Source organism: Cololabis saira, chromosome 7, assembly GCF_033807715.1.
Source record: "Cololabis saira isolate AMF1-May2022 chromosome 7, fColSai1.1, whole genome shotgun sequence".
In the NCBI taxonomy this organism is placed as follows: domain Eukaryota; kingdom Metazoa; phylum Chordata; class Actinopteri; order Beloniformes; family Belonidae; genus Cololabis; species Cololabis saira.
This window is the reverse complement of record NC_084593.1, coordinates 20,775,606-20,802,311: the sequence shown is the minus strand read 5'-3', so window position 1 is coordinate 20,802,311 and position 26,706 is coordinate 20,775,606. Positions and strand designations below refer to the sequence as shown.

General features: G+C 42.4%; 2 protein-coding genes across 9 annotated transcripts in view; one reads left to right on the top strand and one right to left on the bottom strand.

The window, feature by feature from the left end:
• unc5a (unc-5 netrin receptor A) overlaps window positions 1–23,951 on the top strand; it is a 149,132-nt gene extending 125,181 nt beyond the window's left edge. For all 5 annotated transcript variants that reach the window (XM_061725027.1, XM_061725028.1, XM_061725026.1 and 2 more), the window contains 7 exons: window positions 2,302–2,389; window positions 2,859–3,027; window positions 5,970–6,203; window positions 15,787–15,936; window positions 17,918–18,082; window positions 18,227–18,405; window positions 20,347–23,951. In XM_061725027.1, coding sequence (XP_061581011.1) covers window positions 2,302–2,389; window positions 2,859–3,027; window positions 5,970–6,203; window positions 15,787–15,936; window positions 17,918–18,082; window positions 18,227–18,405; window positions 20,347–20,512 — 1,151 coding nt within the window. In that variant the 3' untranslated portion in view covers window positions 20,513–23,951. The remainder of the gene's footprint in view (window positions 1–2,301; window positions 2,390–2,858; window positions 3,028–5,969; window positions 6,204–15,786; window positions 15,937–17,917; window positions 18,083–18,226; window positions 18,406–20,346) is intronic.
• Window positions 23,952–25,465: 1,514 nt separating this feature from the next.
• The window catches only part of pdlim7 (PDZ and LIM domain 7), a 38,373-nt gene continuing 37,132 nt past the window's right edge, over window positions 25,466–26,706 (bottom strand). For 2 of the 4 annotated variants that reach the window (XM_061725020.1, XM_061725021.1), the window contains exon 11: window positions 25,469–26,453. In XM_061725020.1, the coding sequence (XP_061581004.1) occupies window positions 26,367–26,453 (87 nt within the window). In that variant the 3' untranslated portion in view covers window positions 25,469–26,366. Of the gene's footprint in view, window positions 26,454–26,706 lie in introns of all 4 variants that reach the window. The other 2 variants (XM_061725023.1, XM_061725022.1) reach the window with 2 other exon arrangements.

Below are 26,706 nucleotides of genomic sequence, written 5' to 3'. Positions count from 1 at the left end.
TGTTTCGACCGCTCCAGAATTCGATTGACCCCGAGGGGGCTTTTATATCTGCTCATTTTATCTGATAAAAGCTTGCAGTATTTCTCCCCATCCATCATTATTTATGACCTGAGATCCAGTTCCTGTCAAATATAAGAGCACTCAATACATTGTTATTATTTCTTTGTGAGCTCTTTGTGTCACCAGACAAGATAACTGCACTGTACACGTAAGGCGCAGCCGAGTGCAACATGTCAGTTTCTGAAATTAGATTTTGCTGGGCGACGTGGGATAACAGTCACTGACACTGTCCAGGGAAAGTGTTACCTGCCTGCGCATGTGTTTTAATGTTTACAGCTCTACCAGCATGAAAGGCATTTAACTGAATGAAAATGTAGTAAAACCTCTCATGACCGTTTACAACCCACAATTTTCAGCTATCAGAAGCCACACATGTAGGCTGTTGCCTTTTGTGCTTTACGTCAAATGAACAAGACAAGGGTCACGCAAACAATTTACCATCTGCTGCTATACTGAGAAGTACTCTGAGAACAAGGTGATTTTATTTGCTTTATTACATCTGTTTTAATGCGTCCGGCTGGACATTTACAAGGAGAATTTATCAGAAACAGCTGAGTCCTATAAACATCTCATTGTCTTACTCAGCCTTAAACATGCTCCATATGGGGCTCCTAATAGGTTTGCACCTGGATAACACACACATAAAAGGATTTCAAGCTTCATACAAAATAGAAACAAGCAGCATCTGTGTCTTGATATAAATTACTTTGAGGGTAACAAGATAGGAGCCCAAAATGACATGCCATATATGGCTTGTTGAAGCAATGTGATTTATTGTGAAATCTGTGCTGTATTTTGTCTTGTTTATTAAAGTCCTTGAGACCTGAAGTTACATCTGAATGCTAATTGGTTGACCAATGTGTTGTATTTGGTTTTAACTTTTGTAAAAGTGACAAATCCTCGCGTTTAATCATACAGGGAGTAGAATTTGTTTTCCTTGGCAGCTTCTGACGTGCATAATTTTGGGAAATGCTTTGTCAGTAACCTACATCTAGTCAGCACGGCATGAATAGTTAAAATGAATGTTCAGTGCAGTGATGAGATGCAATAAGCGTGTGCCAAATGCGTACTATAAAAGATCCCTCGAAAAAAAAAACCTGGAACAAATTATTCCAATTAGACCCGTGACTAATGACAGAGCTGGTAGAGACTGCAGTCGATGTCCACAAGTGTCAGCCATGTGCTAAGAGCGTTGACAAAGGAATAAAGGAAGTCAAAGTTGAGATTAGTCTGATTAAAATATAAAATTTAGAAATCCACCATAATTATTATCCTATTTTGCCTCCCCCATCTTTTCACAGTAGCCAAGTACAGAGCTTATATAATTACACTGGAAGAAAGTGTCTCTGCTTTGTTCGTTGTGGGCTGTCCAAGGTCCTTTTTATTTTTTTACCGTTTTTTTTTTTTCTTGTTGTTTTTTGTGTAACTGCTCTCCTTCGCTCTTTGCTTCCTTTCTCCGTCTCTTACAGATATTTTATGCATGGATTAACTCAAAGCCATGTTGACTGTACTACTCATCGGCACCCATCGTCTCATAGGGATACAGGAAGGAAAAAAAAAAAATCTTACACTTGCATGCATCCTCTCACAGGAGTTATACTGTCGTTTATCGCCGTTTCAGAGCGGGCACGTTGGAAATATGTTTTATAGATTCAGACAAGGCTGTGAGCATTCAGGCACCTTCGCACTTTTCAAACAGATGATTTTTATGGGGAGCAGACCTAGTTTACATTCTAGGGAGTGTTGAGATTGTGCCACATAGCCACTGTTTGGCCTACATTCCTCATGGCATCCTGAGTGGATAATGTTGGCATATGAATCCCTAAATAAATGCTGCAAAAGTGCTTGAGCAGCGCTCTGAATGCGAATTCCTACATTCTCCTGGCGGAGCGCATTTTTCCAGGAATATTCTGTTCCACGGTCTCAATTATCTACTTGGTGGCAGACGGAGGATATTTACACTGCGATGCAGCCTGTGCTTTTGTCTCAGCTAATTGTTGACCATGGGGACATGTGCCGGCACGGCTGCCAGTGCAGAGATTTGCATCTACAGCACCTGAAGGAGGCTGCCTCTGACCTTCAGAATAGATTTGTTTTTTTGTTTTTGCAGCCATACGGTTTTGTTGAGTGGGCTGGCTTCCTTTATGAGATGACAAAAGTGCTGTTCAGTCAGAACAAATGAGCCTGTCCCCCTCTTGCTTACCCCTCCTCCTCCTCTCCCTTTGTTGTTATTTGCATTAGGAATCAGCCTGCTTATTCCTCCCGAGGCCATCCCCAGAGGAAAGATCTATGAGATTTATCTCACTGTTCAGAGGAAAGAAGATTTAAGGTGGGTCTCTTTAGCGCTGTCTAACTGGCATTCTTCCCTGAATGCCAGTAGGCTGTTTGTTTTGACGCTCTACTGTTCCATTAGGAAAGGCTTAGGAGTCTGTGCCAGTGCCATGGAGGAGGGATGTAAATAAATAACACAGCCTTTTACCAGGATGTGCACTGTTTAAGTGAAATGAATTGTTTGGAAAGCACTGTTTATCTGGCTTGTTGCATTCAGCGTCTCAAGGTACAGTCAGTGCAGCGTGCCGTGATAGTGTTACATTATTACTCAGTCACATCTCGGCGCGGCTAGTCAAAGAGTCCAGAAAGCTTCAATTATTCTCCGTTACAGCTGTGAGATCATTTACAGGGGCGACAGTAACATATCCTGCTTTCAAGAGACCTGTAAATTCTTGCTAATATCTCAATGAATATGAGCTCTTCCTCTCAATTATTATTTTTCTTCCTCGCTCCCGTTCCTGCCGTAGGTTACCCCTGGCCGGCTGCCAGGCCCTCCTGAGCCCCATCGTGAGTTGTGGCCCTCCTGGGGTGGTCCTGAGCCGGCCAGTTATCCTCAGCGTGGACCACTGCTTTGACGCATGCCTCGATAACTGGGCCGTTCGCCTCAAGAAGCAGAACTATGAGGGCACTTGGGAGGTGAGATTGCACTATAACTCCAGCACAAATCCTTTGTAAAAAAGACTTAAGTTGCCAGTTGGTGAATCTGTAAAGTATTACTGAACTTATTGAGTAAAGTACAAACTTTTTTTTTCCAGTCGTGACCAGTGGTGGACAGTAACGGAGTAAATTTACTTGAGTACTGTACTTAAGTACATATCCAGAGGATTTGTACTTTACTTGAGTATTAGATTTCTTTGGTACTTATTACTCTTACTTGAATACATTTCCAAGACAAATATTTTTACTTTTACTCGAGTAAATTTCTAGGAAGGCTGAAAAGTACTCGTTACTTTCAGGTCTGCTCTTTTTTCTTCTTCCCTAAAATCCTATTGGACACAAGCTGTTTTTGTCAAAGGAGGAGACAAGACAGACATGGGGAGACAGTTTGTTATGCTTTATATTGCTATATTGTACTGGTACATGTCCTTCCTGTAAAGTTAAGTGACTTCAATATTGAGTTATTGAAAGTAGAGATGTAGTTTTTTGTAAAGCAGTGGTCTCTGAGGGGGATCCAGACTTAGTTGGATGGTGCAGGTTCATTTGGTTTCAGTTCATGATTGTTAATAAACTCTGCATCATCTGCTGTCCTCTTATGATCCCATTCATTTGATTTGTTTTTGGTGTTTCTGCAGGTTTTATATAACATTGTGGTTCTAAAAGCAGCACATCAGTGCAGCTGGTTTCAAAGAGTTAATTCTCAGAAACAAGAGTTAAAAGATCCTTAAATTAATTTAGAAAAAATATAGTAATTTACTGATGTGGAAAATAAGAAATGTACTCTTACTCTTACTTTTACTTAAAGTAAATTTAAAAGCATTTACTTTTGGATACTTAAGTACCTTTAAAAGCAAGTACTTTTCTATTCTTACTCGAGTAATATTTTGACTGAGCTACTTTTACTTGTAACGGAGTAAATTTTGACCAGTAGTATTTGTACTCTTACTCAAGTACTGGGGTCGAGTACTCTGTCCACCTCTGGTCGTGACTTGAAATACACACTGGAGTGATCCCGGGGCTGTATGTTGCAGGTTAGCTTGGCCTAGAACTCCTCCACAGGGTTTCAATGATATTGACCATCAGGTTTTTTTTTTTTTTTTTTTTATTGGGCTTGAACAAAAGCCTTGGAGCGCCGGCTCTCCGGCTCAAGGGTTGCTAGGCAACATTTTTCTCCAAACGGAACTTCTCTAAGCAAATTACTGATCCTCAAAGTACTCTTGTGAGTGCTCCTTGACCATGTTTGACTGCTGTTTCCAATTACAAAGCTCCCCTCCCCGATTTTTGTACCTGTGAAGTTTCAAAGTAACCAGACTAAATGGCAGACTACAATAGGACAGTGTTAGGAAGAATCTTTCCTTCTCCGCTCATACACACAAACAAATGCGCTTCGAGGGCAGTATAGCCATCTCCACGATCCAGAGAGATTGGAAAGGGTGCTGGTGGGCTTTGGAGTGTTACTAGGTCTTCTTTCATGTTCGATATTGTGCATAAATTATTCAGCCTTCCCCCCCGTGCGGCAGCGGTGGGGTGTCTGTGGGATGGATTGGCCTGCCTGACGCAGGGGTTAGACCAGCACTTTTAATCATCGACCAGACCAAATATAGCCCGACAACCTGGTTCCGCGGCTACCACTGTAAAAGAGCGGCAGGTGAAAAGGAAGAATTAGAAAGCACAAAGGGTGAGAGAAAGTGGAAGAGGACAGGACAGGGACAGAGGAGGGGAGAAATGAACTGTGTGCAGGATAAGTGCTCGGCAGCGTAATTGAGCCACCTCACTTTCTGTTCTCCCTCGAAGAAGTATTAAGATGATGAAAAAGTGAGACTCCATTGTGGTTGCATGGCAAATGAATTGTGTCAATACTAATTCTATTTATGTGGAAGGCATGTGGTTGAATCGATCCTACTGGGGCTCGCTCTGCATTTGGCAGGCAGGACGCTCTCTTCAGCATGATTGGCTAATGGGAAGAGTCAGTCAACTGGCATGATGGGATTTTAGAGAAAGTATTGTCACCTTGGGTCCAATTCGTCTCCATCAAATTAGCCCAGAGAGCAGTGGAATGATATCATAAAAAGCATCCTGTGCCATGATGGCATGGGATATTTTCACGAGTCTGTCATCCTCATCAGGGATGCTGTTGCGATTCACAACTTCAGCTTTGTAACAAAACAAGATAATTCAGCGTGATACTTCTTCGGCATGTTTAAATCCGTTGTTTAAATCCATTTCTTTTCCACAGCAAATTAAAGAACCAATTAATACTTGTACTGCCAATTAGTTTCTTGGTTGTTTGTTTGGTTGCTTTAACACTTTGCACCATCAGACAAAACTGTTGTTTTACAGATAAATTAGCCATTTTCTTTTAGCTTTCTTAAGAAATCTCAAATAAGCACAGGAGGGGGGTTCCAGAAATCTCAATAATCCGATAATCACTGCACCTCCACAGTCTTCTGTTCCTCCAGAACCATCTGTTCTTGCCAGGAATTTATTCGAGTCTCCTTTCATGTCAATTGAGTACCTCGTTCATGCATTATTAAGTAAATTGATGGTGTTCTATAGGATGTGTGTCTTCTTGTGAGGGAAATGTGTGCCTTTATGACAGAATGTAGTAGCCAGTACAATGGAAAAAAAGGAAATTTGAAGCAAGAACAAAGAGTTCCTTTTCCCCCTGATCTAAACTGTTACCCAGAAGCGTATGTAACATTACCTTAAAGACCGTAGCTTAGATGTCTCAGTGGGAGGAATGGAAATGGGGCCTTGCAGGAGCGACAATTTCCAGACAAGCCTTTTACAAACACACACTGAAAAATACAAACATCAGGCGCCAAGGAAAACACATTACCCTTCCCTCCTACATAAATTGGGTGCTTGACCTTCTCTGTGCACCTTGTGCCACCTCCCCACCCCCCTCCGTCATCCTCCAGGACGTCCTGCTGATGGGGGAAGAGCTGGTGTCGGAGCCTTATTACTGCCAGCTCGAGGCCGAGACGTGCCGCCTGTTTTCGGAGCAGCTGGGAACGTTCGCCCTGGTTGGAGAGTCCTTGCACATGGGCGCGGCCAAGCGCCTCAGGCTGGTGCTCTTCTCGGATGCGTACTGCTCCACACTGGAATACAACATCAGAGTGTACTGCATGGACGACACGCAGGACGTCTTCAAGGTAAACCGTGACAAATGATGCACTGACGTTGCTCTGTTTTGCTGGCACGTTCTGATAGTGCTGGGCGGTATACCGGTTCATACCAAATACCGGTGTTTATTTTTTTTTCATGATATGAATTTTCCATATACCGTAATACCGGTGAGTATGTACAGTAGCGTACACAACGTTGGGAACGCCGCGCGGCGCTACGTTCCGCCGCGGGACACTGTTTGTGAGGGGACTGTTTAGCAGTAGTGATGCACCGATTGTTCAGTAACCGAAATTGTTCGGCCGAAAATGGCAAAAAAACACTTTTGGTGTGAAAAAAACCGAACAATTAATAACGGCGTTGTAATATAAGGAAATAGACTGGCCGCTCCCGTACCGGTTGCGCACCACAAACATAAATCGTTGGCCAACCAAAAAGTAACCACATAAGAATTTGACCTAACATTCACCAGGAGGTGGAACCAAAACAACATAATGCTGGGAAATTAAAAAATGTGCAGTTTTTTATGTTCAATAAATATTTTCTACCTTGTAATTTTGTAAAAGATTTTTTTCTTTGAAAAGCATGCCTAAATCAAATGTATTTGATTTATGCACTTCATTAGAATCGTAAGTGCCACCACCTCATTGTAAACGGCATCATTTTGTGAGGCCATGCAAACCTGTATTTATACTAGTGTGGACATTAATGTTTTTCTACAATATTTCCTCCTCATGACAGTAAAATAGGCCATTATAAGCCAATTTACTGCAGCAATTCCTTTCCAAATCATTAGAAAATGATGTGGTTAACACCCAGTTGTCCATGAAAAAAAAATACCGTGATATACCGTGAAACCGATATCATTTTGAAAAATACCGTGATATAAATTTTTGGTCATACCGCCCAGCACTACGTTCTGAATCCTGAGATCACAGAGTCTTGGTTGATGCGCAGAAACCTGGTGATCGGTCGCCTATTACACGTAATAGCATTATCTATCACATTGCAAGGTTTGGAAATCTGCACAAACATGGAAGCCAAGCATACAGTTGCTATAGTAGATTGAACAATACTGCAAGCCTGACTAGATGATGTGTGGTTCAGAGTGGTGTGATTTGTCAACATGATGCATCCCTCTTTACTGAAACAAAGCATATGTGAGTATGCATACAGAGATATTTCCTTCCTTTCATCCCTTCAGTGGTTCTGCTTGGCTGCTGTGGGCCAAGACGTTTCCCAACACTTTGTTCAACAGCATATTTCACTTCTCTTTTCTCCCCCTCCACATGGACAGAGTATAATCAAGCACTAATGCCTTGCTCTCTCCCCCGAGGACTGCCTCTGAGTAGCCTGTTAAGATTTCATTTGCATGGTTAATTAGTAAATTAAAAGGAAAGTCTGTCCCAATCTTTTCCCAGCAACCCCCAGTGCTCCCTCTCATTGTCTCCACACCTCACTGTCTCTCTTTAAGCTGCTCCTCTTCCACTGACACCACCCACAGCCACAAGTGCCACTTCTCACAAGAATCCACTTTTGCTGGCTGTAATGGCTGACCTGCTCATGCGGAGGGTTCAGCACCAGCACAATCTATACGTAGCTTTGGATGTCACTGGGGGCTCATGTTAAAATTAGCACACTCAGTGATGATGAAAGCTGCGCCCAGGTTCTGGCTGTGAGGTGGGAATTACAAAGACCGCCTCTAACAGTCATCTGTCTTTCTGTGATTCAGTTCTGCCTCTGATGTTTTTTCTTTTTTTTTTGTTTTATTACAGCTCTTGCATGAAATTGCTGGCTGTTTTGTTCTAATATAGGAGGGAAAAAAGGAAAAATGTGACATACTTGAGGTAAAAGCTGGTTGTTTTCCTCAGATTCCAACCTTAAACTTGATTTGGACTTAGATCATCCATTGAGCTGCTGGTGATTCGCTGCTGTGTCATTGTTGAAATGACCTTGTGCATCCTGTGTCAGATGCAGGGAAGGCTTCCAGTGCACAGAAACTCTTCCTCGCGGCCTCTCCCTCTGGCTAGCTCTTGCTCTCCCACTCTCTGTCTCTCTTAGCAAGGAAAAAGGACATCCGAGCTTGTTGACTCCAGCACTTGTACTGCCATACTCTGTGGCTCCCTCGACGCCCTTGAGTGCATTAGCTCCCCTGTCTCTCACACAACCTGGTGCTGTGGTAAGCCACATCGTCTCCTGGGCTTTGTAGTTTTTAGTGAGTGATTTAAAATGTGGCCCTCGCTGTTTAGTAATCTCAACTCCATGCTGCTCTTGGTGCTATTATGGAGGGAGCACTTCATTTAGCAAGTACATTCACTACTTTGAGTGGAGATTAAACTTCCCTGGAGAGGTTGAGCCTAATCACTAATCACTGTCTTTAAAATGCACCATTTATGATCAGCCTTTCACTATGGCAACCACGGATGTGAATCGTGGCTGGCAGAATAGACGGTAGGTGGCACGGTAGAGTGGCTGGATAAGTGTTGATGTACAGCACACCTTCAGCACATGTGAATTTTATGATGAGACTTGCAACCTGCAGACACGACTGCAGCTTGTTTCCTAGGCAGAAGTCAACTTTCCATGAATTAAACAGGCTGTACTTTTGATGAGAGATGGTGGGGGAAAAAACTGCTCACACAGAAACTGGAAGAACTAGAGAGACCAAAAAAAAAAGAAGAATCTGAGCCTTTCTCCCCATCCTTGGCTGTCAGTCTGCTCTGACAAGCCTCCATCAGGGATGATGAGATACACACACACGTACATCACATTTAACCAGGCTGTACCATGCCGTCTCTTATCTCCATATTACAGCAGATTAGAACCAATGTTATTGTCTTTGATCCTAAGTGTACAGGAGCTCTGGGGAAACAGTGACATTTCCGTGTGATGCCTGCCGTATGTTAGCGGGGCTCTGGCGGGACCAATTAAGTTAATATTTAATGTGTGTCCCACTCTTGATAGACCTAGCCAAGGCTGGCACAGCAGCAGAGGAGACATAATCGCCTGTTTGGTAGCACCCTCGCTGTGCACTAGTGTGTTCCCTGCTAGACCGGTGGGAGAGCAGCACTGATGTTCTGCCATCTCACGACTGGCTGAAACACCTGCCGTGAACCGAGCTTTCAACTCGCTTCCCAGACGCGCGTTACCAACATCTGACCTGTCTGTGAGGTCCCAACAAAAGTGGCTGTTTTTGGGATAGGAATATGGCTTAACTGGATTTATCTCTGTTTGCCTGATTTACTAACTAATCACTTTCAACTGTGGAATAATTATGAAATTATTATTATTTACAAAATGTTTCTTACATATACATTATATATATGTACATGCTTGTGTTTTGCACAGTTACACATATTTATTTATACATTATTACATTTACATTTATATATATATATATATATATATATATATATATATATATATATATATATATATATATATATATATATATATATTAGAGGTGGGTGCAATTCATCGATGTGTCGATGCATCGCGATGCGTCACGTGACGATTTGGAATCGATTAATTAAAAAAAAATTTTTTTTTAGTTATCCTATCCAGATTCCAGACTGAATAAGCTGCTGAATCATTTCATTTTCAAGAATGCAAATTTCTTATTGCTCACTTGAAATATGGCAGATATGTTTACACTAAGTACATATCTAGTTTACTTGAATTAATGAACTCATTAAATCCAGGGCTTGACCGTTTTCAGTGTTTTCCACCAATAGAGGGCGCTCTCATGCAAGTGCAGCTTTCCCTGGTCAAAGTTAAGGAAGTCAAAGAGCTAATGTTTACATAGCCATAAAATAAATTATTTTGTGTCTTTGAAAAATACAAATGTTCAAAAAACCTTGTTATTTACTTAATGAGTGTTGTTAGAGGAACTGAGTTAATTGATTGGCTATTTATTTACAAATGTAGCCACAGATGAAGACAAAATCAATCTTGTATGGGAAAAAAGCATTAAAAATCACAATAATCGAAGAATCGTGGCACCAATAATCGAATCGAATCGACAATCGTTATAATCGAAGAATCGAAGAATCGAAGCTCCAATAATCGAAATCGAATCGAATCGTGAGGTACCCCTGTTTGCACACCCCTAATATATATATATATATATATATACGTATATATATGTATATATAATTTTTTTTTTCTCTTTGGTATTTATATATTTATTTTTTATTTTCTTTGGTATTTATTGAGAATGCGGCCGACTTCTGAGGGGCCATAATAAGCTCCGGATACAACCATTTATTATACATATCTGGATGGTAGCTGTTTTCTGCTGAGCTGGCATTCTTATACGCTTCAGCTCCTCTGACTTTAGGGATAATTACCAACATTAGGCGGTAAGTGTGTGTGTATGTGGCGTTGCATGTGTGTTACCATGAACAAGTTGGCTCTTTGATCTCGGCTTTTCCTAAAAGCCAAGACAAACAGCTAGTACGCAGACTGTTGCCTGTCACCTTTAATCGTTGTTGTGTACTTCATTACAAACCAGCAGAAACGTTGAGAAAAGTTTACAGCCTTTGTCGCCACCAACGCTGAGTTTAAGCAGCTTTACTCCCTCATCAATATTCTTGTAATGAGGCTAATGCATCCAGGTCTTTGTCTCTTGATTGTAAAAGTGTATGTTCTGGAGTTTAATGAGCGTTTAATTAGATGTCTTGCTGTTGAGATACAAGCTCCTGGATTCTTTTGTACAGTGTCCGACCTCAAGAGATGATTCTTATTCATATTTAAAAGGGTTCATAAACTGTTTATGTGCTGCCTCTATGGCATTTCCCTGCTAAGTCTGGAGCAACCACCTACATTGGAGTCTAAACTTTTGACTTTTATTTGTCAGAGAAGGGAAAAGCAGCGCGCAGAGCGGAATACAAACAGCTTTTCTGATCCCTCCATCAGAGAAGTCACTGACAAGAAATTCTAGACCCAAAAAAAAAGAGAGAGAGAGAGAATAAAAAGAGCACAGTGCAGTAATTGGTGGCATTAAGTTAAACAAGACAGTCAGCTTTATCACGGAGCCCAGCTGAGAAATTGTTTCCATATTAAATTCTATGTTCCCGTGCGCTGCGTTTTCTCCCATCCTGCTTTGTGATTTATCAGGCAGAATGTGCATCTTTTCCCGAGCAAACGCAGTCCCCATTTATAACTCTGAGCAGACAAGTCCCTTCTATTTGTAGTTATTAATCAGAGTTGACTGTAGCGGGCACGGCCACTGGAGCTCAGACTGATAGACTCTCAGTCAGAGAGGAAAAGCCTGTCACATCTCGCTGACAAATACACAGATTTATGGAGCCCACATAGGCAACCTAGCCTCTACAAACAAATGCATTTGCCTGGAAAGAGCAGCATTGAAAATGGATCATCCCCATGAATGTACATTTTTAAACATGAGGGCACAACATTGCTAATAGCGAGGGGTGACGGCAAGTTTATGACGTCGTTACAGCCTCTGTTTCAGACGGCATGTAGCTTGACTAATTAACTGATCAAACGCTGCTCATAATCCCCATCAGAGCTAGTTATGTAAATCAGTTCCTTTCACAAAAAGTCAGTACAAGGGAAGACCACAAGTGAGAGCTTGACCTTGCTGTGAGGAACGTCTGAGGCTTTGTAGCAGTCAGTTCCTTAATGTAGGGGCTTCTGCTAATACTTAGATTTGTTTAGCTTGTATGCTTTCTCCTGACAGCAGGCTGTTTTTTTGTTGCGCGAGAGTTTGGTGCAGCAGCTAACCTCTTTCTGTCAGCAGGAGATTAGCTGTATGAGTGTCTCTTGTTTCCCAGTGGAGCCCGGCCCCAGTCCATCACAGTCCCAGCTCTGGTCCATGCCAAGAGGATGAGGGGATGGGCGAAGACTGGAGTGCAAAGGAGGTTGAAGTCATAGAAAACTGCAGCCATGATTGCAGTAATCCTGTTATCGCTCCTGCTAAAGCCGGCCACTTTAGTGACCTGGAGACACAAATGTTAAGCCCCTTCTGTCTCTCTCTTCTCCTAGTCCTGCTCTTTTCACTCATTCCCGCTCCGTCCCGCTCTCTTTATCCAGCCTCATTGAATGTCAGGGGGTGGTCTTGGCTCTGCCGGACTCTCAATCCGCGGTCTTCACACACATGACACGCTGGCGTTTTGAGTTCTGTCAGAACAAAAAGGGGGTTTTCTCCTGCAGCGCTTGAACTTCTCAACCTTCTCGTGCATCTTAACACCACCAAAGCTGCGCACATTCAGGTAGATTTAAGAAAATGGGCTCTTCCCTGCTTACTGAATGGCAGTGGTGTAAATTGGTGTATTGTACTTAAGTAAGATTTTTGAGAATTTGTACTTTTATTGATACTTTAATTTTTCTGTACTTTTACTTTTACTTCGTTACATTTTCAAGGAAAAAAATCATACTTTTAATCCGCTATATTTAAAATTGGACACGTCGTTACTCGCTACAAATTAAAAAAAAGCACAGCGGGGGCTGATTTATGGTTCCGCGTTACACCGGCGCAGAGCTACGGCGTAGGGTACACGGCGACGCACACCTTACGCCGTAGCCTACAGCGTAAGGTGTGCGTCGATTTAACGCGGAACCATAAGGCGGACGGGAAGGAAGGGGGGCGCGTGAATATACCGAGAAGGAGCCGCAGCTCCCGGGAGAGTTGCGCCGCAGAGGCGGGCCGGAAGGCCGGAGGAACCGCCGTTGCGTCGAGTACCGATGAGGACTGAAGCCTGAATTATGGTTCCGCGTTAAATCGACGCAGAGCCTCGCCGTAGGGTACGGGCCCTGCGTTGGTGTAACGCGGAACCATAAATCAGCCTTGAGCGGCAGCCGACGCGTGTCCATGGGCACCGTTCTTTCATTCATAAGGTGGTTTTGGCATTAAAAAGTTCAATCAGTTGAAGAGTCCCCTGTCAGCGGGGCCAATGGGGTACAGCAGCAGTGATGAGCAAAAGGAGAAATTAAAATGGGGTAATGGAAACAAACGCTAAAGGGGTCAGAATAATATCACCATTATTTAGAGTTGTAAGCAAATTCTTGGATTCTTCATTTCTTTGCAATCCTTTTGAAAATAATTTTGTACTTTGAATTTTGTACTTTGTACTTTGTACTTTGTACTTTTGTACTTAAGTACATTTTACACCATGTACTTTTGGTACTTTATTATATTTAAGTTGAGGTACTTTTATACTTTTACTTAAGTAATGTTCTTAATGGGTACTTTTTACTTTTACTTAAGTAATTTTCAAGCAGAAAATTTGTACTTTTACTTAAGTACAATATTTTTGTACTTTTTCCACCTCTGCTGAATGGAAAGAACATGTAGCCGAGATGATGATTAATATGTGATTTGATAAACTCATTCAAAACCCTGCATTGTTTTCCCCCGGAAAGAGTAAATAGCATGGTCAAATTTAGCTACTCATCTATTAGCTTATTCACACTGTCATTTGTTAACGGGATAATGAGGCGTAAAGAGGCCCATTATTCTCTCAGTCCAGAACATATGCTGAAATCCCGTACAGAAACACACTCTATCACACATACTCTCAGGCACCCGACACACGTAAACAACCTGCAAGCGGGAGTGTCATTTTGAAAGAAAGGACATGGTCACACTTGAAAAGAGGAACGAGCTCTTCCCGTGTTGTGCATCTTTCCTCGGTAAGATCAGTGTTGTCGTCTGGTGGCAGCAGGTCCGTGTCCTGTACCCCATCTGATTTTAATCCTGACACGTCAGCCTTGAATCTGACGAATGGCTGAACAGACGACTTAGTATTCCTTGTAGGGACTACATGTTTATAATAAGATAATTGGCATTCCGTCCTCTCCCTCTCGGTAGCAGACCTATAGATCTGTGTCTATAGGTCAAAGACCTGATTAAAGTCCACTAGGCAATTTGCAATGCTAATCAGCACCAACAAATAATTGTGCTTAAGAACTGTTTAAATGAACCTCTCTGGAAGCCCACATAATGTGTCTTTTGTGTCCGTAAGAGACATTATTAGCAGGGGGCTTTTTCTGTGGAGAACGCACTGCCCTCTGTTATTAACTCATTAGACCTCCACGCTTTGATTCACAGCGACTGTCTGACCTTCCCTCTCTGGGAAAGTGGACTGCGAAGTATCACAAAGCTCGAGTGTGCCACTACCGCGTGGAGGAGATTCCAGCTAGCCTTGTGCATTTTCAATGATGAGAGAGAGAGAGAGAGAAAAATAACAAAAGAAAAGAAAGAAAATCAACCCAGGCAAATTCTGGAATTGGGATAGATAATCACAAAGGGTGTGATATTTGTGTTAACAGGAAGATAATCAGAGAGCAAACAGGGAAATAAACAATGCACTGAACAGACACTGAAATTCAATTTCAGGGCTCAACCAAAAAGTACTCATCCAGTGAAGGAGGGAGCACATCAAAACACGCAGGTAGACATTCCAAATGGATAATTAACAGCGTCCTTCCCTTTGTAATTGGAAACTTTCCTGGAAAAGATGATTGAATCAGATGTGTACACATAGAAATTATAGCTATTCTCCTCCTTAATTAGATATTTTAGCTGAAATCAATCTACGGGCAATCATGCTGGCATGTAGCGCCCAACATATGGCCGCTGTCTATAAGCACGTCTCCCTTTTGGTGCAGTTGTCTTCAGATATTTGCTTGTTTTCCCGCGGGATGCCATCCATTTCCCTCCACCAGACGGATTAAGATTGCATGTTTAAATCCTGAGGTCTTTTCACGCGTCTTATTTCAGAGGTATGTTTTCTGTCTCGTAATATGCTCGTCTGACTGGAGTGCGAGGTAGCGCTTGCGAGTGCTAGCCAAACAACTAGATTTTCAAGGACTTGTCCAGCATCCAGCTCAAAGCGAATTGATAAATCAAAGGACAATGTGGCGGATATTATCATCCCATTCCAGATGGTCATTTGGATGGCAACAAATGGTCCAGTGAGCAAGTCCCACAGAGATTAAAATATTAAGCATGCATTTACAAATCTTTCCTGGCACAAAAGCAAAAATGAAATTAAGGAGTTTCGCCATGCGAGAACAATGAGCGGTTGACTAATGGCTCGGTCGGTTACTTCATCACAGCCCAGGTATCCAGCCGCCTTAGATGGCTGCAGTGTTTGCATGTAAATGCGGCTGGAAGCTACGCATGCACACGCTGAGGCGGGGGATCAGCCTTGTGTGGACATGAAAGCTCTGTGGAGACGAGTTGGTCCAGCTTTTCGTGGCTACATGCAGGGACGTTATATCCTGATCCTAAGATGTGCTGCACCCCTGCTGCATGCTCATGCTGCGATTGTGGCAGCATGTGCACAAGGAATCCTTTGTGTGTGTCTTTTTCTGTGTGTGTACCCAATAGAGTCCACATTTTTGAATATTTCTGCCACTGCTCATCTCTTATGTTTCTTTTTTCTCGGCTGTGTGTATGAATACAATTCTTGCTCCTAGCAGAACCTGTTTTTACATATGAGCGGTGTACTGTGCCACACAAAGTGTCAACAGGTAACAGTTCTTGACTGTTTTTCTGCATTTTCACTTCTGTCTGAAGTGTGAAGGTAAACGTGCTTCCTCCTGAGCCCTGACGCCTCTCGCTGCCTCTTTCTCTCTCATCAGGAGGTGATGCAGATGGAGCGGCAGCTCGGGGGCCGGCTGATTGACGAGCCTCACGTCCTGCTTTTCAAAGACAGCTACCACAACCTGCGCCTGTCCATCCATGACATGCCCCAGGCGCACTGGCGGAGCAAGCTGCTAGCCGGCTACCAGGTGCGTTGGGCGGCCCCGGGGGCCTGCAGGGGCAGGGAGTCACACCGCAGCCAAGCAGGAGCCTGCGAGTGCCTTGCTCAATCTGTCAAATTAGGGTATCAGCAGTCACGGGGCTTTCTAATACTCATGCTGTCAAGAGTCCTTTTATATTAGCCGTCCAGAGAAATTAAAGAACTGAATAAATGTGTAATCATTTAAAAGTTGGTCAGGAGCAACTTTTTATTGTTAATGAGTGTTCATGGTCTGCTAGTCTTCTCAGGAAAGTTGCTCTCATTTGAGTTGGTTCAGAGTTTTAATGAAGCATGTTTTGGTACGTCTGCAGTTGATTACTTTAAAGATTAAAACAAAGGAGAATTTTTCTGTTTCTGCAGGACTTCCCTGTCCAATAAGCTTTTAGTCACTGGAGTGTGTGTGTGTGTGTGTGTGTGTGTGTGTGTGTGTGTGTGTGTGTGTGTGTGTGTGTGTGTGTGTGTGTGTGTGTGTGTGTGTGTGTGTGTGTGTGTGTGTGTGTGTGTGTGTGTTGTGTACATGGGCTTATTGGAGCTGGGTTTTGTGCACTAACCCAAAGGTGCAAGCTGATTGATTATACTAGCTGCTGCTCTCTCAAAGGGAACTCAGATGAAATATAGAGCAGTATGTAGATATCTGGAACTTTACAACCTGAATTTTGCCCGCAAACCTCCACATACGTCTCCACCGCTCCCCGTACCTGTGTGGCCAACAAAGCAGCTCCACGGCAGGAACACGAGGGCTATTCAAAGAGGACTGGAAAATGTTCTGGCTGTAACTATGTAAGCATTGAGCACCGGGTCCCCGAAGAGAGCACCGACGGCTGTGCCAAGCAGGCAGCAGCAAACAATGCACCCAGAGCACCGGCTTATTTCTCTGGACTGTGCCTGTTCATTTGGAAGTGTTGTTCCCCTCTCAGCAGTGGAGTCAAAAAGGCCTTTATTCTCCCCGGAGCCCCTTGAAGACATTTGTGTGTTTCGTATGGCTCGCTCCGCCGCAGGTCTGCCTGGATAACAGTGCCCCCATTTGGTTAGCAGCTTGCCTTGCAGGCACTTTGGCATGCAGGTCTTATTACCAGCTAAAGTCAAAGTAAAGTGGGGAATTTGTGAGCCCCTTTTCCCTCCATTATTAGCCCTGCACCTCTCTTGGGTTGTGTAAATAAGTCAGAGTTATGCAGCAAAAGAGACAAAGAATATTGTCAGTCTTCAGACACCTCTGAGAAACACTCAATAGTAGTTGTGTCTTAGTTTTTCAGAGCTTTAGATCCAAAGTAGTTGTGTGATATTTTTGTGCTTAGTGTACTTTGAGCTAATGAAAATCTGACAGAGAAATAGATGAGACCACTTTTCTTTTTTTTTTTTCATAAAACTTTTATTCAATCGTTTCGCTCAAGACCATTAACAAAAGTATGCAGGAACCTCGTACGTGGTTCAACTGAATCACGGCGAACTCCAAGGAAATGTTTTGACGGTAGCTTGATGTGCGCAGGCGCAACAGCTCACTTATCTTGTCTCTAGAGCACAAAAACTGATATCCTGATTCATAATGCTTTTTTTATTATCTTGTTTAAGCTGAATTTTGGATATTTTACCTTTATTTAAATTAAATCTGACTATATCTGACTTTCACTGAGGATAGAAAAAAAAAAAAAAAAAAAACGAAAAAAAAAAAAAAACAATGCACACATTACATACAGTATAGTTCAACCCACAGGTTTGGGATGCATATCAGTATTATTTCTACTAGAAATGAAGAAAAAAAAAAAAGCCACCCTAAGATTAGATGAATGAAACCACTTTTAACGTACTTAAATGTTGTCAGAGTTACTTCCGTATCTAAGGATGACAGCTTATATCAGTGTTATTAATGATAATCTTAGCAGCCCAGGCAGGCAGTCCTGTTATGGCTTATTTCAAACATGCAGCTCTGACTGCGCCGCTGCTGCAATGGTTTTTTTTTTTCTTTTCCACAGGAGATCCCGTTCTACCACATCTGGAACGGTTCCCAGCGGTACCTGCACTGCACGTTCACTCTGGAGCGGCTCAGCCTCAGCACCTGCGAGCTCACCTGCCAGCTGTGTGTGTGGCAGGTGGAGGGGGAGGGGCAGAGCTTTGGCCTCGACTTCAACATCGCCAAGGTAACGCTCAGAACAAGCATCTGATTATGCAACCACTGTTGTTTAGCATTTTGAATATTCATAAAGGCGTCGCTTTAAGTGGGGGGGGGGGCTGAGAAGAAAGACGGGATTGTAGCCTGTGTGTTTTACGGCTGCTCCTACCAGGACACGCGGGCGGTGGACTCTGAGTTCCTGTTAATGGACAGCAACGCCACAGCTCTGGCAGGGCCCAGCGCCTTCCAGATCCCGTACCTCATCAGGCAGAAGATCTGCAGCAGCCTGGATGCGCCCTGCCCCAACGGAGCTGACTGGAGAATGCTAGCACAAAGACTTAAGCTTGAGAGGTAAATACAGGCCGTCTAATAACAAAGTGCACTACAGCGCTCAGAACCCTCAGAGACCGCACAGGAGAACATGTGCACCACTTGAAAACACAACTTAAACTCACACTGTGCTCAGTTACTACAACTTCAGGGTTGCATGTTTCCTTTTATGGTTTTTAGAAAACCCCCGCGGATCACCACAGTTGAGTGTTTGTCCAAAACTTCAGGTAAACTAGGTGATCTTTTAGCAACATAATCGTCTTTTTACCCAGGTATCATTATAGGATTAATGTGGACCTGATGGATACAGCTATCATTGCTGCAGGAGAACATGACCCTCCTCTTTCCTTTTTTTTTTCCGCTCAGAAACAGGTAAGCAGCTTAAAGTCTGCAGCTAAACGTCTTCCTGCTACATCCTGCTTAACAGCTGTAATTGGAAAGGCTGCGAGCTAGCTGCCCATCAGCCAGAACAAAAAGAAGGAATGGGCTTGGATCTGTGCCGCACGCAGACCGATTCACCCCCCAGTCACCGTACGTTGTGACTGGAATACCTGAAGCAGAGTGGAGCCAGACATTGAGCCCTCATTCTCCCATTTAATCTCTACCTCGTGGTAAAATCAAATAAGAATGCTTAACTTGTCAAATCAACTTTTTTTTATCACAATTAATTAAAAATTGAACTCATACACTACAGGTTTGATTAGCAAGGTTTTTGCGCGGCATAATCAGTTCTAATTCAGGCTTGAGGAAAGAACGACTTCTGCGTTGTTTCATCTGTCCTTAACGACGTGTTTTCCTGAAAAGACAGCAGCTCCTTGGCATTCTGTCATGCTGCATTTCTGTGTTTGTTTTTGACTGCATAAAGCGCTCAGACTTAGCGGAACGAGACCGATCAATAAAACTTAAAATGCCAAGAACCTTTTATTTGATCTTTCTCTCCAAAGACCGTGCAAACGGCTGAGTCTGAGTACAAGATAAGCTGGAGTGTCACACAGCGAGGTGAATAAGCAGGCTGACATGATGAGCATCGAGCTCTGCTTTTTTTCTGGTTTGTTTTTTTTAAATTACAGTAATGACACAGATATTCATTTACAGGCGTTTATTTGTGTTGTTGATTTCTTCTGAAAAGCTGCTTTTAAAAAGAAAATAGAAAAACAACAGCCATCATGTGTTTACAGCCATCACAGACTGCTTCTGCAGGCAAACAGAAGATACGAGGGAATAAGACTGTCGGCCCCCTCCCGAGGTGAACAGGATGTGTTTGTCTGCCCCTTTCCCTCCAAAGCACTCGCATCACACCAGCGCTCTGTGTGCCACGGGTGTACACTGTCCTCCTCCTTTAATGCCATGGGTGCTCTGCAGAACAGATGAGGCCCTGGATATTCGGGAAACAGAGAAAGGCCATTAAATCAAACAAGCATCTTCAGGCACCGTGGGGATCAGGTCCCACGCAACATCAATTGTACATCCGGAAGGCTCGGCTGCTTTGTTGTCATTGATTGGGTTTGATGGTGAAGGTGGCGTTCCTGAAATGGAAAAGGTCACTTCCGACTCCACTGTGAAAGTCCATATAGGATTTACTATATGGGATTTAGAGCAAATTTCATCATCAAATAAAGAGGATTGAGGGTTATGGTGTTAAACTACAAATGAGAATTACCAGCCATTGTGTGTTTGATGGCAGCTTCCAGAACTGGACTGTGTTGTTATAGCTTTTATCTTCTTTTTTTCTTACTTTAACACGGCATATCGAGATGTAGCAATATAACACACCATAAACCCTGACATTGACAGAGTTATGAGCAGCAGCAGCACAATAAAATACAAGCTGAAAAGGTTCTTCCTGAGCCTCTTCTGCTGAATGAGACACAGCCCTTTCTGATGTGCGTGCGCCGCCTCATTCCTCATTATCCTCTCACTCTGACCCCCTCTCTCTCTCTCTCTCTCTCTTCCACTCTGCAGACACATGAGTTTCTTTGCATCCAAAGCGAGCCCAACCTCTATGATCTTGGACCTGTGGGAGGCGCAACATTTCCACAGCGGCAACATCAACCAGCTGGCCACAGTCATGGCTGACATCGGCAAACAGGAAGCCATGATTTTCCTGGTCTCCGACGGCGAGTGCTAACCCAGAAAAGGGAGAGACTGGTGGAGAGGAGGAGTAGAGAGCACGACCAACAGAAACAGCAGCAGGAGTCGCACGGCGGCGTCCCTCTCCATCACCTTGGAAGATAGTTCAAGGTTTATCTGGGACTCGGTTCCCTTTATTCCATCTGAGTAAAAATCTCTAAAAGACAGCCCCAATTCAGAAGAACAGTTTTGAGTATGCGTGTGTGTGGAAATGTAAGTCTTGATTTTCCACTGTAACATCAAATTAACCTCACACCTTTTGTTGAGCAGGTCTCTTGTGGCTACGAAGGAGCAATATGCGAACGTGACGCTGTAACTAGTGGTCGATATTGCAAATTCATCAAACCATTTTTTTGAAGTTGGATTTCAAAAAAAGAAACCGCATTAACACTTTGCATATTTAACACGAGGTGCCAGTCATTTCAGGTGAAAGGAAAAAAATACGTAAATAAAAGGCGACATATGCAATCGGCAGGTTCGTTAACACTATACCTTCTCAAACCTGTGACACGTTCGTCCCCCGTGTCAGTGATCTGTTCATCACACAGACGGCTTGTAGCACATCCTGTACGTGCAGGTTTAAAACAGATTGTATGCGAGACCCCCAGGTACCCGTCTCTGTGCGCGTGTGCTTTGTAGTCCAGTCGGTATCATTACTGTGAATGTAACATCTTGATTCAGTGAGCCACTTCGCAGTTTTCTCTTCTTTTAAATCAATATCTGTGATGTCTGGGCTCTGAAGCTTTTCTTTTTAAGTGAGCTGAATAACACTATACCTTCACGAAAGTCGGATTTCTGAATCTATTTCTGTGTAAAAGCCTCTGATTTTGATCCGTCAGCTTAATTTCCTATGTTACTGTGTAATACCCCCAATTGTTAATGGTGGCGGGTTTTTTTCTTCTGTTTTTTTAAGGTTTCACAGCTAATGAAGGAGCCATAGTGCCGAAAGGCATTCTAGCTGCATACATGTGAATGCTGAATGTCTTCAAAACTCACTTCTAAAATGGCATTTTCCCCTTAATTACATTTATTCTCCCGTATAGGAACATGGCCAAAAGGGTTATACCATTTGAATAATGTAAAGCACTTTGCCACTGAAATTATGACAACAAATCCTTCAAAATGTTCACAACATTAGTCATGTTGAAAGTACAATAGTGCAGCTTTTTTTAATTGTTATTGTTTTTTATATTGTTCATGAAGCAATGTTGGTGGGAATTCATTGTTTGCTTTGTGGCAAAGCAGTATTTCCACATATGAGAGGAGGCCGTCTCAGATAAAGCTGAAAGTGGCTTATTCCTAAAGTCACTCCTCTGCTCACTGATATTTATTTATTTTTTGAATTTCTGACCCAAGACAGCAAAATTTGTCCAACAGATTCAGGCTACATCCAGAAGCTGCAACTACACACTTGCTCATCTATTTTTTTTTTTACAGCATAACATTAATTTACACTGTAACTTCTTAGTAATGGATCTGTCAAATCGGGCAACATAAAGTTTGATTAAAGTCCACAGATTCAAGCAGTGTACTCTGTAAAGGTGAGCAATCCCAAACTAGCCATAGTTCTGCGTCTGCCTCAGGGTTGCATGTCAAAGTTGTCTGTTTAAAGTTGTAAAGAAAGCCCTTTTCATTGAATTAGCTCTTATTTCAACAGCCGAGAGAGTCCGTCCTACCGTCCACAGTGATTTTAACCTTTTAGATTAAGTGGAGCCTCATTTATGATTGTCAGATATCTGGAATGTACTTTTTAGTTTCCTTTTCCTTCTTTTTAACATTGATGGTCTTTTAACACAGCATCTCCGCTCCTGTTAAAGCCATCCTCCATCCCATCAAACACACCTCTCCTTCACAATTTATACAGATGCCATTAAATAAATTGTCATCTTTTTTAGAAACTCACAGATTGTTCCCTGGACCGATGAAACGATGATTCCCCCGAATCATCACCACATATAATATGTAAATACTTTTTCTATACCAGCCATGTGCTGTCACTTTGCATACTGTATATCAGCAGAATTGGTAACCAAAGTTTTATGAACATCATTCGAGTCCACTGCATCTTCGTGTCGTATCCATGGAAACATAGTTGCAGCACCGTTTTTAGCGTAGGATAAGTCAGAGTTGTTTTTTGTCTAAATCGCGGACTTGAGGTCTAATTCATGAGTTCATCTAATTTCCTTGCTTTCGTCGTTTCGCGAGTTAATGCCGTTTGTTTAAGCAGTGATATGTCAGTTTATTTTCTCACTTTGTAAACAAATGTAAATTATATTTTAATATGAAGCCAAAAAAAGAAAAAAAGACACTTAACTGGCGCAGCATTTGTCAAGTCTAAACCGTGACGTGTTTGCCTATATACTGTTCTTTGGCGATCTAGCAGTGATTTGCAGTGTTAAGGGTTTAGAGGCTGTTTTAACTGGACGTTTCTCTACGCGTTTTCTTTTGTCCTTACTCTGCATACATCTGCCAGATCATTTCTATAACTGTAAGCATTTAAATACAAGAAGGAAGCGGTCACTGATGCTTCGTGAATCACTGCGCTGGGACTGTGTGAAGGCTAATCAGAGGAGCAGGACATCAGTTCTTGGACACTGACAAGCCAGTGTTGACACAGCATGTTTAGATGAGCCATGGCAGTTGTACAGTCAGACTCTGTGAGGAATTTTATCACCCTTGTCATCGTCTCGGATGTGTTGCCTAAGCACATTTCAGTAATGTAATTCACCAGCCGCCAGGATCCTCACCATCCATCTTCACATCTAACTCACCCAACAGATCTGCAATTACTGTGTATGTGTGTGTGTGTGTGTGTATGTGATGAATACAGTTTTGTTCATGAAGTCTGGGCCCGATGGTTCAGTGCGAGACTCATGTCAGTAAGACACATGCTTTTATATTGTGAGTTCACCCCTGTGTTCTGAGGAAAAAAGAAAAACGTTTCATCTCAGCACTCTTTCTGTCACTCATTACTATTCAGTGTCAGGATGTGCGCGTATTTGAGCGTGTGTGCGTGTGTGTGTGTGTGTGTGTGTGTGTGTGTGTGTGTGTGTACAATTCTCTGTCAGACTGAACTGTTTTCTTTTTGAACTAAGAACAATAGACTTCTGTACTTGTGAATGGTTTTCTATTTAGTTCCTTGGTTCAATGTTCCTTGCCTTTCTGCAAGTCAAAAATGCTGTATTTATTACATGCCACAGCGCTTATGCAATTGTATAACCATTCTGTTGTTTTCTGTTTTTTTAACCTTTTATGTTCTTTATTGTCAATGTAAATTGTTGTCAAAACTTTTGTGGAAATGGAAAAACTTCTGCTAAGGGAGATTTTCTGTACTTTTTGGACAATGATATGGATTTGTGGGTAGAATTTTGGAAATTCGTTTCTAAGTGCTTTCAAGTATTTACTTGGCCTTATGTATATATATCTATCTATGACATTTCAGAAAGGTATGTATAGTAATTCAATCCGAAATTGTTGTAAATAAATTATATATTGTTAAATCGATGACTGGATTCTTTCCTTGAAAGATGAAGAACGACTTAGAAACCGAAATGTTTATAAAACCCAAACTATTGTTTTAGGGAACATTTGGGGGGAATTAATTAATCTTAATGCTGAAAGATGTTTAATGACATTGTCCTGTCATCTGTCACGCAGCAGCAACGTGCCTTTAATTGCCTCGTGGGAACAAATAAAGTTTCGGAATTAAATTTCCCCTTGAAGGGTTCGCCACAATGGATCATCACGTTGATTTGGTGCAGTTTTTATGTCGGATGCCGTTCCCGAAAAGTATCCTGACAACCCTGTTTACAGATGATTCTTTGCTTGTCTTGTATTTCCACTGAAACATTCCCCTAAATCTTACTTGCAGCTGGAGAAATCTGACCTTTCATGGGCTTGTAACCACAGACATCCCACTCTGATTGGAGAAGATGAAATGTGAAGTAGTTTAAAATGTTGAGAAAGTGGCTTCTTCAAATCATTGTTTGCACAGTCATCTTGCAAATCCGATGATACTTCAGACAAATACCACAAACTGTCAAGATTATGAGCCAGTAGATTATGAAAGCGTGGCCCTGTGACGTTGGGGTGTCCATCAGTGACGCGCCTGCAACAGCTCTTCTCTGGTCACTAACAAATGTTTTGTTTGATCCAGAAAACTGCCATAATCTCTCCATAATGGTTTACATCTTTAATCAGTCTGTTCATGTACTGCTGAAACAAACACAACAAAAGGATCGTTATAAGAACCTCCTGGCATTTGCATTAATCATCTTATACAGGTAACTTACAGTATGAAGATGTGGATGTGTCCCCGAGAACCTTTTGACACCGTACATGGTACAGAGGAGTTTAATGAATACCACAATTGATGTAAGAAATTGATGCCAAGACATGAAAAACCCCAGGCTGCTCACAACAGCTGTGTCAGAACATTTGAATAAGAAACTTATGTAAAGCACTGAATCTATCGAGGTTTAAATAACTGCAGACTATTTACAATGTGTTGGCAGCTTGTCATAAGTTAAGCCAAAGTCAAAGTAGCTGCATCTGCCTGTGACGTAAATTTTCTCGGGTTCCCGAGTCTGCTTGAGGGAAATATATCCTTTAACTGTTTCAGTGCTTTCAGCTGCTTAAATGAGACGTGGTTCATTAGTTTGGTGCCAATTGATCTGCATGAGCTGCAAATCTCTACTAGTCGTTTAATCACATGATATCATACGTCATCTCAATGACACAACAGTTGGGAAAAAATAAACAATATCACATTCTAGATTTTTGAACATAATTGTCAAAAATGGCCTTAAAAATTTCTCTTAAGAGGAATTTTGACACAGAAATTATGTATAAATGCTGACGTTGGCCAGTGAGTACATGTGGATTCACCTCTGAAAAACAAAAACACTTCAGTCCCATTCTTTGGCTTTACTAAATATGTTTATTTGAAACTTTCAGCAGTTATAAAAACAACATACAGGTTTGTAAAGTACTCTAAGGAACAATCACTATTATCATAGTAACATGAGAAATATATTTTAATTTAATTCTTTCTGACATCAAAAAAAAAAAGAAAAAGTATCTCCTTACTGCAGAAATGTGAAAGATTTGAAACCATTACAGCATGCTCTCCAAAACCCCACAAGTCTGCATCCAACTGCAGATTATGCTCTGATCAAGAGTCAAAGTGAAGCGTACAGGACTTTGTGTTTTAGGGGAGGGGGGGTCCATTCAGGACAGGCAGAGACGCGACGGCCCCGTTTCCCCTCAGCTGGTTCCTGGTACGTAGGAAGGCACTGGAGTGGGAGCCGGTGAGCGGCCGCAGGTCCTGCAGGGGCCGACACTTCCCTGCACCGACTGCTGGAGAGGCAGCGGATCATGACTGCGATGTGTAAACCAGAGACGAACAACCTCAGTGAGGATGAAACCGACTAGGTGTCACCTAAAAATGAACGAGGATGAGGACTGTAGAGACGTGAGATTTCTTCAGTAACTACAATTAAATCTACATGATCAAAAGAGGGACTTTTTGGTAGAAAAATGGAATAAACAAAAAAAACAACCAATTACTTAGAGGTAATAATGGGATCATTCCTTGATTACTTCCTGTTATGCAGCACAAAGTTTGTGATTGCAGGCCGTGACCTCTGAAGTGACCGAACAGCACAGTAAGGTGACGATACTTGAAGCTAACATTAAGACTTGGGTGCACAAAATCTGCAGGATAGATCAAAGACGGGGCTGAACACAGTGTGTGGTTGGCGATGATGGGATGCAGAACGTGTAAGAGGCTAGAAAGGGGTAACAAGTAGGTGGAGGAAGTTCTCCTTCCTCTGAAGATGCAGCTGGCTCCCTCACACTGGAGCAAAAGCATGGCTTTTGCACAGGGGCTTATCCTTCTTCGAGAAGAAAGTCTTCCCCTCCAAGTTGATTTGGCAGAGCTTTAAAGATCAAAGAAGACAGACAGAGAGACAGATTGAGAAACCAGGGCACAGAAGATATCTGACTTCGCCAGTGGCGCTGAGAATTTGCACAGATTTCAACTGGCCAGAGCGAGCACATATTATTTATCTGGCTGGATTTAAGTTCAGTTTTCATCACAAAATGAAACGGAGAGAGGAAGATGGAGAGATGGGCAGCAGGTGGTGGGTGAAGAGACAGAGGCTGGAGGGAAAGCTTTGGGTTCAGGGATGA